Genomic DNA, 13,178 nt, shown 5'->3' on the forward strand with positions numbered 1-13,178 from the left:
TCTCATTCTTATCAGCCAATCCCCGCCCTCCATCCGTAAGATTCCTCCCCCAGGAAACCAGAAGGAAAACCCGCGAGTGCGCAGGAAGACCGCGTCCCCGGCCGCTCGCTTCCCTCGGCTCGCTAGGCCCCCCGCGCGCCCAGACAGGCGAGACAGCAGGCTCAGCGCGTGGCCCGTCGTCCGGCGCGTGTGACGAGCCCTCGGCCGCGCCCGCAGAGGCGCTAGAGCCCGAGGAAGAACCGCGAGAAGGGAGAGAAGATGCAGGCGGCCAGCGTCGGCGCCCACGCGCCGCGCGCGCCGCCCAGCGACAAGGAGAAGAGGCTGATGGACGTGCTGCTGCAGGCGGCGGACGCGCGCGTGGCGCCGCTGCTGGCGTGCGTGCAGGGCTGGCCGCTGGAGGCGCAGGCGGACCTGGCCAACTGGCGCGCCGTGCTGCTGAAGCTGCACCGGCTGCTGCTGGCGGCGCTGCAGCAGTGCCCGCGCCTGCTGCTGGTGGAGGCGCCGCTGGAGCCGCCGCAGGAGCCCGTGGCGGCGCAGACGGAGCAGGAGCTGGCCGAGCTGGTGTTCGAGATCTTGAAGTTCTCGGCCTTCCTGCTGGAGAACGCGGCCAACAAGGCCGTGTACCCCTCTGCAGAGCCCGTGCTGGCGCTGCTGGCCGCGCGCAACGAGCGCGTCGTGGCCGAGGCCACCAAGGTCGTCGCCATGCTGGCGCTGCCCCCGCAGGTGCATCGCTACGCCGCCGACCCCACGAGCTTCGTGGACCCTGCGGCGGGCAGGAACAACCTGCTCAGACGACGGCTGCTGACGGTCGCGCAAGGACACGGAGCGCCCAAGAACAGCCTGGAGGTGGTGGACTACCTGAACGCGACGAGCGCCGACGCGGCGAGGAGTGTGGAGTTTCAGTTTTACAGCTCAGAGGAGCAGGAAGGAGACGAGGAGACGACGGCCAGAGTGGTGAGTGTGGCCATCCCGCCCTATGAAGAGGTGGTGGGGGCCAGCACGTCGCCTGCGGACGCGGCCTGCGCGGCCGCGACCGCCTGCGAGCGGTTGATCGAGCAGGGCAACATCCCCAAGAGACTGCACTTCAAGCTGTTCACACAGGTGCGCGCGTGCTACGCTGCGCGCAGCGCGCTGGCACGCGAGAATTTGGTGGTGGAGCGCCTGCACGCGCTGCTCGCGCTGTTTTCGCTGTTCAGTGACGCGTGGGATGTGACGAACTACGTGGAACAGCACCCGGAACTGACGCGAGGGATTGTGGAGCTTATTCGCGTCGAGAGCATCGAGCGCGTGCCGGTGCGTGTGCGAATCACGGCGCTACTTGTACTCACCGCGTTAGTGAATGATCGAGTTGGGCGAGCGGGTGGTATGGGCGTACTAGGACGCCAATCGAATGTGCTGCAGGCTTTGGGTGTTGTAAAGGGGACGCCGCACGGTGTCTTCCCGTCTCTTGTGCGATTTTGCATGGCTGAGCTTGGCGACGTGTCGGCTCTGAGCTCTACAGCTACATCAGGGTCTCCATCACCCACCGCGGTATCGTCGGAAGCAGCGGATTCAGATATGGATATGAGCTTGGCAGTCGCGTTTGTACAGGCTACAACAGATTTGTTATCCCCGCAAGAGGCAGAGGTGGTTGGTGTGCCTCCATTTCGAAGTGTTAGCAGCGGAAACGTTTTTGAGGCAAAGCTGTGCTGGGTGGAAGCTGTATTGGGATTGCTGACCACCGTGGTAGCTGTCCAATCCGGTGCTGCGGTCCTTACGGAAAACGGCATTGTACCCGCTCTTCTGCATGTGCTTACGCTACCCTCAGTAAGCACTTTTCACATGGCCGTGACAACGCAGTGTGTGCAAGCACTCGAAATCACAGTGAGCAGTCATTCAGCCGCAGCTGCGCTCTACCGCGACTTGAATGGAGTCGGTATACTTGTGGATAGGCTCAAGCTTGAATCCACCAGTATTGTTGCCCCCAAAGCAAGCCCCACAAGTTCAATAGTTCCCGAAACGAAGACGGTGCTGCTGCTAGCTATCTTGGCTTCATTATCTATGTCATTTCATTCACAAGGCGTAATGAGCGCAGGGGCGACAAGCCGCGCCATTCGCGAGGGCAGTGCACTCAACAAGGTGCTACTACAGCTACTGTCCAATGTGGACGTGTTTGGGCCCGTCGTATTCGCCCAGGCAGCTGTTGTGGTTTCTGACATTATCAACAATGACCCGAGCAGTGTGAATCATGTGCATGCTGCGGGTTTGGCAGACGCGTTCTTGAAAACATTAACGCGGTGGGATATTGCCGAATTGTATCCATCCCGAATCCTGTTGCCTCCATCGAGCGAGCTGCTCACAGCTGTTCCAACCGTGCTTAATGCGTTGTGTCTTACTACAACGCATGCGGAGAAGGTGGCAAAGTACGAGCCACTCATGCACCTACTAGACGTTTTCGCGCTTCCTCAATACACAGAAGATGAAGCCAAAGATTACTGCTTCCAAGGAGATACAGCTGCTGCCGTTGGTGCTGGCATTTTCGAGCTTATGCGGCATGTGCCGAGCTTCCAAAACGCAGCGATTCAAGCTGCAGTACATGCGCTGAAGAAGGTTATTCGGTTTGGCGAAGAATCGAAACAGAGCTCTACCCAGCATGTCATTGGAGACAAGACCCACAGGATTTTGATACGGATGACAACGCACGTGGCGGATTTACTGGAACCGTTGCTCTCCAAATCTGAGCATGCAGCGTATTTTGCCGACCTTGGAGGCATTCGTCTGCTGCTAGCGTTATATCAGTTGATCCTCCCAAGTACTTCCACCTTTCTGGATGGTGCTCTACCAAGCACAAAGGCCACGAGGAATGGGTCACCGGAGAGTACCTTGGCTCACAATCCAGCTGTACAGTCGATAACACTGGCGCTTCGTTCGTACGCATCACAGCAGCCGACGAATCTTCTAGCAGCCATGGTGAAAGAATTGAGCTCTCAAATGGATAACCTTCAACGTGCCCGTGCGAAGGTTGGATTGCCGTGGTATCTAAGCGAGAGCGGTGAGGGTGCAGAAGGAGTGTTGAGTTCGCTTCCTGACATTGATTTGGCAAAGCTGATTACTGCCCACAAGCAAAGCAGCGTTGCCAATACGTCTAGTGATAAAGTTATGGTTGTAGGCGAGTATCTTCGGGTGTTGGCTGTGCTAGAATGGCTGGCTTCGGTGTTGATTTGGACCCTGGAAACGGCACACACTCACATGCAGAGTCGGCGGTGGTTCACGGATTTCACAACTATTTCCACGCAGCAGGCCATGGCGCGATTGTTTCGTGTAGACCGCTCGGTGCAGTTCGAACGCGCAAGTTTGGCAGCCCTTCATCAGAAGAAGCGTAAGGAAAGGTGTAAAGAGTCTCAAGAAGTCAAGATTGCAGGCGATGAAGCAGATACCAGCATGGAAATGACTTCTGGGACTGAAGACGGGAACCTGCATTCTACTGAACCTGAGTTTAGCAAGAAGCCTCGGGGAACTGGCCTGTGGAAGATGGGATCACTGCTACTCCTACGCTTTTCATTAAGCATGCGCGGACTTTTAGCTGCATACAGCAAAGTTTTCTTGTCGGCTCCTATGCAACACCGGCGAGGAGATGATATCGTGGTTCCTTTAGCACCGCACGCACGGAAACTTGCACGGACAGTCACGCAAATTTTGGAAGGTCATTTGCTGTATGTCGTGTCGGTGACTCGTGCAACACAGATCGACACGTTTGTGCAGCAGTATTACCTCACGTTTCTGTTGGAAACAATTTCCGTTGTGCTTTTCGAAGGAAAGAAAAAACAGGCCAATACGTTACTACTTGTGGAGCTCATGAAACCACTGTGCGATGTTCCGGAGATGCAAACGCCATCTGAAAGACCTGAGTCTTTACGAATTCCCCCTGCATCGATTGAGGATGTGCCTATGATTCAAGACAGGGCCTCCGAAGGTGAAAGCGATGCTGCTAAGTCGGGTAAAACGATTGCTACGTGCGCCGGTGCCCAAATCACGGCCTCAAATCTTATGGACGTGGTCATGAATATCATCGAGCGTTTCTTTGCGGTGTGCCTTGAAGGAGAGCGGGACAAACCCGCTGATAGTGGGACAAACGACGGAGTTCGACCCTCTCAAATGGCATTAACGTCATTTCACATTGCCGCGAGCGTATTGCGTAAATTGTCCAACCTGGAAGGTTTATCTGCATCCCCATTAACGGCAGCATTGCTGACAAGTGACGAAGCGGGAGAAGGAGATGAACCTTTTGAACCTCGCAAATTAACTGCGCAATTGCATGGCATGTGCGTGCGTGCACTGCTATCTATTTGGAAACACCCGAAGTTCGCATCTTCTCCTGTAGATTCGTGTCTTGCTGAGGTAATGCCTATTGCCGTTACGATCCTAAAAAACCGTATGGATAATGATGACGAAGCGGCAGGCTCGGATGGCGAAGGTGAATTGGGTGGCGCTGGTCGCCGCCAAGGGCTGGGATTTAGTCGAGGCAATCGTGAACGAAATTCTAGCACTGAGCTTTACAACGAAGCCCTGTCGCTTCGACGAGCACTCTTTGGTAGTACACGTGGGTCAAGTTCGTCAGGCCCTGCAGGAAGTAGCCGGCGTCAATCTTTTGTGCCTGATACTGAAATTGTCGATAGCCTCGTATCGATGGGGTTTCAGCAGTCGCGGGTGGAGCGCGCACTCCGGCAGATCCAAGTAAACAACGTAGAACTGGCCATGGAGTGGATACTAGGCCATCCTGAGGACGAGGGTGAGGGTGAAGAAGAGCAACATGGTGAGGCAAATGACGAGGACGGTGCCGCTGTCGAAGCTGATCGAGAAAAAGAAGTTGCGGAGGAGAAAAAATTTGAAGAACACTTGCAAGCGCTTTACATTTCACTGCGCGATAGTTTCGAATCGGTGTGCTTCCAAATCTTATGCGTGCAAGCTGGCAAAGAAAGACGGGAGGCTGCGAAACAGCAGGCAACGGACACTACACACGCTGGTGCCTCGAACAACTTCTATCCGAGTCAAAATTTGGTAAAGGCGATCGCAGAATACTTTAGCTTCCTATGCTCCCGCTCAGACGAAGACCGTGATTTGGTGGTTCAGCGCCTGAATGCTGCTGTTTTGGATTATTTCAACGGAGACGAAGAAGGCGGGGATGAGTATTTAACCATGATGGCGCATTTGCTGGCACTTGTGCTTCAATTGAATTCTGACGCATGGGCTGTGATGCAGCTTCAGTCACCATCATGCATCGACAAACTCGTTGCATTTGTGTCAAGCGCTGGAACAAACAAAGACGGCAGTCTAAAGCCCTCATGTACGCCTATCCTTTTGGTTCTCGACGCAGCAGTAGCAGGAACGGCGTCGAAACAGTCGTCAACGTCACCCACATTATCTGTTGACGACACCCATTTGGGTAGTGAGGCAAAAAATAGTGGCGAACCAGAGGAAGGTAGACACACAGAAGAGGGTGGTGTTTTGAACTTAGCGATGGACAGTGCGTTCGAACAGCAACTTGTTAGTACCTGCCTGCAACTACTCAAGCAAGCATCAATGGCGGTACCATCTCCAGCGTCGATGCTCACTGATAACAAGACGTTAGCACACGCGATTTGGCAACTATTGTCGCGCTTGACGCTCAAGTACGACCTGGCGTCTTTTTTTTCTGCGCATGGTGGCCTCGATGCTGTACTGGATGTCCCGGAGGGCCTTTTCTTTGTTGGATATCAAGAACTGACTAGCACGTTACTCTCGCAGTCGCTCGAGTCGCCCGAGGTTTTGGAGCATATAATGGAAGACAAAATTCGACGCGCGATAAGCAAATTATCGACTCGATTTGGTGCCCCAAGCCAGATGCGCATCACACCGCGTGCATTGCTTACGGAGGTTGCTCCATTCGCAGCACGTAACGAAGCAGTGTTTCTCAAGGCCCTACAGAACTCTGTACGGGTTAAGAAGACTGAATCGGGTCGAACGTACATCATGCCCATTCCGAAAAAAACTGACGGCGCCGATGTCTCGTCATCAGGGCAACCCCTTGATCAGTCAAGTTCAGCTCAAGAAAGCGGGACGAATGTCTCGAAGGCCCCGCATAAACTACCAAAAGATCACAAGCACCATGCTCATGTGATCGTACACAAGATTATCGGTCGCATTAACAAATTGTGGGAAGAGGAAAAATGTGCGAAGAAGCAGGAGGAGGTACTCCATACACCTGGAAACGAGAGTGGGTCGATTGCTGCGGGATTGTGTGTAGGGGTGTACCTGCAGTTGCTGGTTCATCTGATCACCTACTTCCCCGCTTGTGCAACCGTTCTTGCCAAGGCGAAGGATGAGCCTGGTGCACATGGTGAGCGTGGAAGCTTCATTCGTTTGGTGCTGTGCGACTTTTTGCCTTCACGAGAACTTTGCCAGTTTGCCTCATCCCGCAAGTCATTGAAGGAAGACGGATTTTATGGAAACAGCAGACTTGGTGGCGGCGACTCGGATCAATTGCTGTCGGATGTGAAAACATTCGTTGACAGCCGTACACGGCTGCGAGTTCATAACGCACACAGACTACTGGTGAGCATCGGCAGTCATTCTGGAGAAGGCTCGAAATGTATCATTTTGGAGCTTGTGCGCTTGCTGCAGCAGTGGCCCCAAGGCGGCAACCTTGTGAGTGCGCGCGATGATTTGAGTGTGCGGGATGAACATGCGTTGAGTTCGCTGCACGCTTGGTCAGGCCTGATCATGAGTATCTTATGGCCGAAGGGTTCCTCTAAGGGATTTGCGTGGGACAAGGTGGTATTGGGAGGAGGTCTAAAAGGCAAGCACTCTTTCGTGACACTACTTGCTGAAGCTCTTCGCAAAATTGATTTGACGCATCCATTGGCGCATGTTACATGCACGATGTTGCTTCGCCCGCTCTCCACACTTACACGGTCGTTCGTAACACATCGAGTTCGACGTTTGCTGAAGAAACGAAATCACTCGGGAAGCGTAGAGTCTTCCGAGGCCAGTCCAAGCAATCCAGATGCGGAGGCGCCGCCTACCACTCCGATAACATCAGCAGGTGCATCGACTTCTTTTGAAAGCAATCGCGAAACGAGATCATCTAGAGCCTCAGCTGACCAGGGTGATGTGATGGAGGTGGATACTGAGACTCGAGACTCGCCTAACAGCGCCGGGCCTGGGTTTTATCCACTGCGTGAAGAAGATGACGACGACGTCTCGATGCGATCCCCTCTTTCTGGAATGGATGACCACGACATGCATGAAGACGATGACGATGATGATCACAGTGATGACCATAGCGATCGTAGCAGTGTATCAGAGCACTCGACCGATGAAGGTGAAGGTGAAGAGGACGAAGAGGATGAAGATGACGACGATGAGGATGAGGATGACGACGACGACGACGACGATGATGATGATGATGACGAGGAAGAGGATGAATTTGAGGAGCACCAACACCTTCACATGTCTCGGCGTTCGGGTGGTCATGGAACTAGTCGTCGCACTACTTCAAACCGTCTTTGGGGATCTTTGGACTCGGAGCTTTCGATCCTGGATGCCTTAGATGAGGTCGATGAAGAGGAATTCTCCTACTTAAACATGCTCGATGACGAGGCCTTTTTCTCTGAAGAACAACGCCGCCGTGCGCGCCTGGCTGCTGCTCGAAATGTCAGGTCTGGTAACGGGGCCAGCGATGTGGGTCATCAAGCTAGAACCTCAGAAGATAGACTTGTCGAATCTATGCGTGATGCCCTTGGTTTGTATAATGGCGGTGGCAGCGGATCTAGTTCCTCCTCAACTGGTCAAACTCTCGTGCTGACGTTTGGCGACATAGAAGATGATGAGGTGGAGGGTGAAAATCAAGCGGAGCTTACGATGCGGAGAGGTCGCGTTGAGAGTGGAAGTAGCTTTGGGCACTCGCTGAGTTCGCAAAGCCGATACGGAGCAGGTGCTGGCGGCGTGTTTTCAAATTCACTTCTGCAGTACATCGAGGAACTACCAGATATGCTGGATGACGATTTCCTTTTTGAATCATTTGATGGAGGTGCTCGAGGTGATCGCTCACGACGTGACCGCCAACTGGGCCGCTCTGGTGGCAATACCGCGGATCAATTTACTGCAAATGCCACAACGCATCCGTTGCTACGCACAAGTGGACGTGGCGACGCGATTTTACTAGATTCTAACGGAGTGTTGCGCAACCAGGGCCGCTTCTCACTACCTCGCCATTCCTCACTCTTAAGAGAGTTGCAAGAGCTAACTGATCAAGTTCAGACACAGCTACCACTAGGGGGGAGTCGATCACGCTTGGCCATTGGGCGTGATTTGCTGCAGCGTGGAGGCGGAGGCACCCGTGGGCGACCTCCAAGCCGTATCAATCGTTTGTCTGCTGTGTCCAACCTTCTCAGTGAGTTTTCCTTGGACATTCCAAGCTCTTTGCCTTCTCGACACCAGCGCCTCAGTTTACGTCGGGGAGATAGGGACATTTTCGGTGACGTGTTTGTTGGCGTTGATTTATCTCGTGGACTCGGCAGTCGAGCCGGTGACGTGATTGGTGGTTCCGCGTCTAACTCAGCAATGTGGGGCTCTAGTGGAGTAGGTCGTGACGTGGATGTTCGGTCAGTGGCCTCAAGATTGGAGCAACAGATTACTCGTATATGTGCAGATGATGATGAGCCACCTGTATCCTCTGGAACGCGTGATAGAGAGGCATCGTCTCAGCAACGAGACGATGTTGACGATATTATGGAAGAACATAGTGCCGTGGGAACTCCTCGAAGTGGAGAGCACACTGCTAGTGAGTCTAGGGCCGTTGACGTTGCTAGGGAGAACGATGTTCAGACGAATACTTCGGAGAGCAACGATCGGATGGAGAGGCACGATGCAGCTACGGATGCCGCTTCTGTTTCGGAGCTTACCAGTACCCTTGGAGAGTCGTCTTTACTGCGATCACCGCCTGAGTCGGATGTAGATGTTGATATTGTCGACGCTGAAACGGAAACTCCACCCGAGAGACAAGAGGTGACAAGTGTTTCTCCGCGTGCAGCAAGTAGTCCTGCAACTATCAGTAGCTTGGATCCCACGCCACCACCTCCTGCACCGATTTCTTTACCTGCTGAGGCATCCTCAACATCTACATCTGCTACGTCAAATTCCATGATGAACTTCACTCTTGATTTATCTGGTTTCGGGACGACGTCTGCGCAGTCAACTTCAGCCAGTGACACTGCAAATCAGTCTAGGATAGTCGAGGAAGAATCGAAATCCGAGGATTTACCGCCAACACAGACGCAATCAGCGTCGGTTGAGGTTGCTACTGCGCAAGAGTTATCGGACGACTTACTTGATCAGCATGAGGGACAACAAGTGTATCAGTGTCCTGAAGGTATGGATGCTGAAGTATTCGCGTCGTTACCTCCGGACATGCAAGCAGAGATCATCGCACAGAACGCACCTACTGTCGCTGAGTCGACGAGTGCCCGCAGCGATACCGCTACGGCAGGTGGTGGTGGGGATGGTGGATCGGAAAGTATGTCACAGATGGACCTTGACATGGCAAATTCGAGTTTTGATCGTGAGACGCTAGAAGCGTTGCCTCCAGATATCCGCGCCGAAGTATTAGAAAATGAACGGCGTGAGCGCGAGGCTGCTGCCCGCGCGGAGACGGCGGACACATCACGAGCGCAAGAAATGGATAATGCATCCTTTGTGGCATCATTAGCACCGGAGCTGCGCGAAGAAATTTTGGTGACGTGCGATGACGCATTCTTACAAACTTTGCCGTCTCAAGTTCGAGCGGAGGCAATGGTGCTGCGTGAGCGAGCAGCTTTTCGCTCCACTTACCGCGAGCGTGATCGTGGCACACAAGAACGTGGAGGTGGGGGTGGTGAGGGTGACATGGATGAATTATTCAACCGACCAACTCTCCGACGAATGTTGACTTCTCACAGCCCTGAGAGAGGTAGTGGCCGTCGGCGTTCTCGTATGTACGATGAAGTCGGTGGAGGGCGCCGCAGCAGTCGTCGTGAGTATCGGCAAGGAGCCGGCAGTTCAAGAGCGCACAAGGGTCTTCTGCGTGTGGAAAAAGACGAAGAAGAAGATGCCCGCGAGCGTATATTTGACGATCGATGCGTGCGCGGTTTGCTGCGGCTACTTTTCACGACACAGTCTGTCATCCAAAATCGTGTGTTCCAGCGGTTGCTTGCCAATATTTGTCTATATCCATTGACACGCTGCAGCGTTCGGCGCAACTTACTACGCGTCATTTCACTGCCGCTTGCCGAACCTTTGGTTCCTGGTGACGAAAGGGACGATGATGATGACGGTAGCGGTAAAATTCAGTTTCCACCGACCTCGATGTACGGATGTGGTATCGATGGAAATCGATCCATCATGGGATCAGCTGTACCCGCTGAAGTGGTGAACCGTATGCTCCATGTTCTTGTGTCGCTAGCAAAGTATAACCCTCGTTTTACCGTGGAAATGCTGCAACCACATGGTATGCGCCATCAAGGTAGTGGCAAGAGTGGCTCTGTAAAGATGGAGCCAGCCTCCAGTGAATGTGGCGTTGCTGTACTCATTGATTTACTAGCACTTCCGGTGGTGTATCGCAACGGGACGAACTTGGATGCGCTGCTCGAGCTGCTTGAACTGATATTATCACCGCTGGAGCGGCTTCACAAGCCTAGTAACGATGAGGAGAAGAAGGAGGGTGAAAGTGAAGCATCAACTCCTGAACCGAGTGATGAATGGGTGGCTGTTCCGGCGGTGGAGTTAGATGAGGCACGCATGGGTGAGATCGTGGCGGTGCTTGCGATGGACCTGTGCACGGCTCAAATGCAGGAGCGTACGCTTGCAGTACTGAAGCTCCTAAACCATGTGCGTGGCAACCGTGAGCTTGTGATCCGCGCGGTTGTTCGGTATGCAAGTATGCTGGCCCGTGTTGAGCAATATAAGGGAGACAGTGTGCCAGCTGAGATTACTGCATACGAGTCATCGGCGGTCTTGCCGTCAGCTCAGGATGAGCTAAAACTACTCCGGTTACTACACTCGCTGTCGGATGTATGTGAAAACACGGCAGAATTTACAGAATGCTGTCAAACCATCGGCCTTGACCCACTATGGGATGCTTTGAGCGTGTCCCTTACTGAAGCGCGCGCTAAGGGTGGTCTCGATGATCAAGATAGCGGTGCATCAGCCGCTTCAGCTGCCGCAGCTTCGCAAGCGTCTCCGGCTACCAGCTCTGAATCCCAGGGAGCTGCAGTATCCGACGATGCAGAAGGCACAGTGATCGAAGGTAAAAGTGCAGGTGCATCGTGTGCAATGGCGGCGCTTTTGGCGCGATTCCTCCCCATGGTCGAAGCTTTCTTCGTTGTCAATGCTCGCGATGCAGCGTCGATGTCCCTACGAGTACCGGACTCAAGCGAGCGCGAGGAAGCGGTTGTCGCTGCATTACGCGTGGGCGGATTTGATGGTGCTGATGCTACGGCACTAATGGGAACTGAGGAGCAAAAGGCATCGCCGAAGAGTGCATTAAAACGTAGCTCATCGGCGTTGTCGTCAATGTCTGAGGCCAGTGAGACCATGAGACTGGCGAACTTTGTGGAGTCCAACCGCGTGCTTCTCAACCTACTTGTCCGCGAAAAACCGTCGCTGTTGGATACGTCTTTGGCTGCCTTGATCAAGATTCCTCGTTGCCGGGCTTACCTGGCTTTCGACAACAAGCGCACGTACTTCCACAGCGCGATGAAGAGGCTCCGACAATCAGCGTTGCGGAATCATGGAGGAGGAAGTTCTTCGGTGCGTATCCCGGTACGCCGTGAGCATATATTTGAGGATTCCTATTACGCGCTGCGCATGCGTAGCGGGGCCGAATTGCGGAGAAAACTACACATATCCTTCACGGGCGAAGAGGGCATTGATGCTGGTGGAGTGACGAGAGAGTGGTATATGATTCTGGCACGTGAAATGTTCAACCCTAACTACGTGTTATTCACATCGGCCGCTGATTCTCCGACTTTCCAACCGAACCCATTGTCGTACGTGAACAAAGACCACTTGAGCTACTTCGAGTTCGTTGGGAAGGTACTGGGCAAGGCGGTGGCGGACGGTCAACTTCTAGACGCCCATTTCACGAGGTCATTCTATAAGCATATTTTGCAGTTGCCGATTTCGTACCATGACATGGAAGCTATCGACCCAGAGTATTACCGCAACCTCCATTCAATCCTAGACAACTCGATTGTGGATCTTGGGCTGGATCTAACCTTTTCGGCTGAGCAGTCGAACTTTGGCAAGGTGGAGGTTGTGGATTTGATCCCTAACGGCAGGAATGTCACCGTGACGGACGAGAACAAGATGGAATATGTGAAGCTCGTGACTCATCATCGAATGGCGACTGGCATTCGACAACAAATTGATGCTTTCCTCAAGGGTTTCCACCAGTTGGTGCCACCTGAACTGATCGCTATCTTTAACGAGAATGAGCTGGAGTTGCTCATCTCAGGCATGCCCGAAATCGACATTGACGACCTGAAGGCTAACACGGAGTACGCCAACTACAAGCCCACGGACTCGGTTATCCGCTGGTTCTGGAACGTGCTTTACTCTTTTACACACGAGGAGCGGGCGCTCTTCTTGCAGTTTGTAACTGGTACCTCGAAGGTTCCTCTTGAGGGCTTCAAGGCGCTGGAAGGCATGCGTGGCACACAGAAGTTCAACATTCACAAGGCATTCGGCAACAACAGTGCGCTTCCGTCCGCACATACATGGTAAGTCATATCTTTCTTGTATTGCCTTATGGTGAGGAACTGGAATGGCTAATAGGGCGTGTTCTGTGTACAGTTTCAACCAGCTGGATCTTCCTGAGTACGAGAGTGAGGAGAAGTTGAAGCAATGTCTGCTGCTTGCGATCCGCGAGGGCTCGGAAGGCTTCGGGTTCGGTTAAGTAAGTCACCCACAACAGTAGCATTGCTTCAAACACCTCAATGCATTAATACATGGGTACGCTTCCACATCTATCCTTCATACGAAGGATTGCCTGCACAAACAACTTTGATTGTGCTTCAACATGTCCCAATCGAGATGCAGGATAGCAAGACCAGCTAGATATACAGAAGAGTGGGAAGGGATACTGTCGTTTTTTTAAACGACAGTTTCCCGTTCAGGGAAATTGC

At 53.3% G+C, this 13,178-nt stretch overlaps 1 protein-coding gene across 1 annotated transcript; it reads left to right on the forward strand.

The window, feature by feature from the left end:
• Positions 1–258: 258 nt before the first annotated feature.
• On the forward strand, positions 259–12,949 carry IUM83_04709 (HECT E3 ubiquitin ligase; the record flags this gene model as incomplete). The annotated part of the gene is made up of 3 exons (XM_067928806.1): positions 259–1,363; positions 10,595–12,758; positions 12,847–12,949. 3 exons carry the CDS (start codon positions 259–261, stop codon positions 12,947–12,949), a joined length of 3,372 nt encoding a protein of 1,123 aa, XP_067796305.1.
• Positions 12,950–13,178: the final 229 nt, after the last annotated feature.

Source organism: Phytophthora cinnamomi (genome assembly GCF_018691715.1).
Source record: "Phytophthora cinnamomi strain GKB4 chromosome Unknown Contig17, whole genome shotgun sequence".
NCBI classification, from domain to species: Eukaryota; Oomycota; class Peronosporomycetes; order Peronosporales; family Peronosporaceae; genus Phytophthora; species Phytophthora cinnamomi.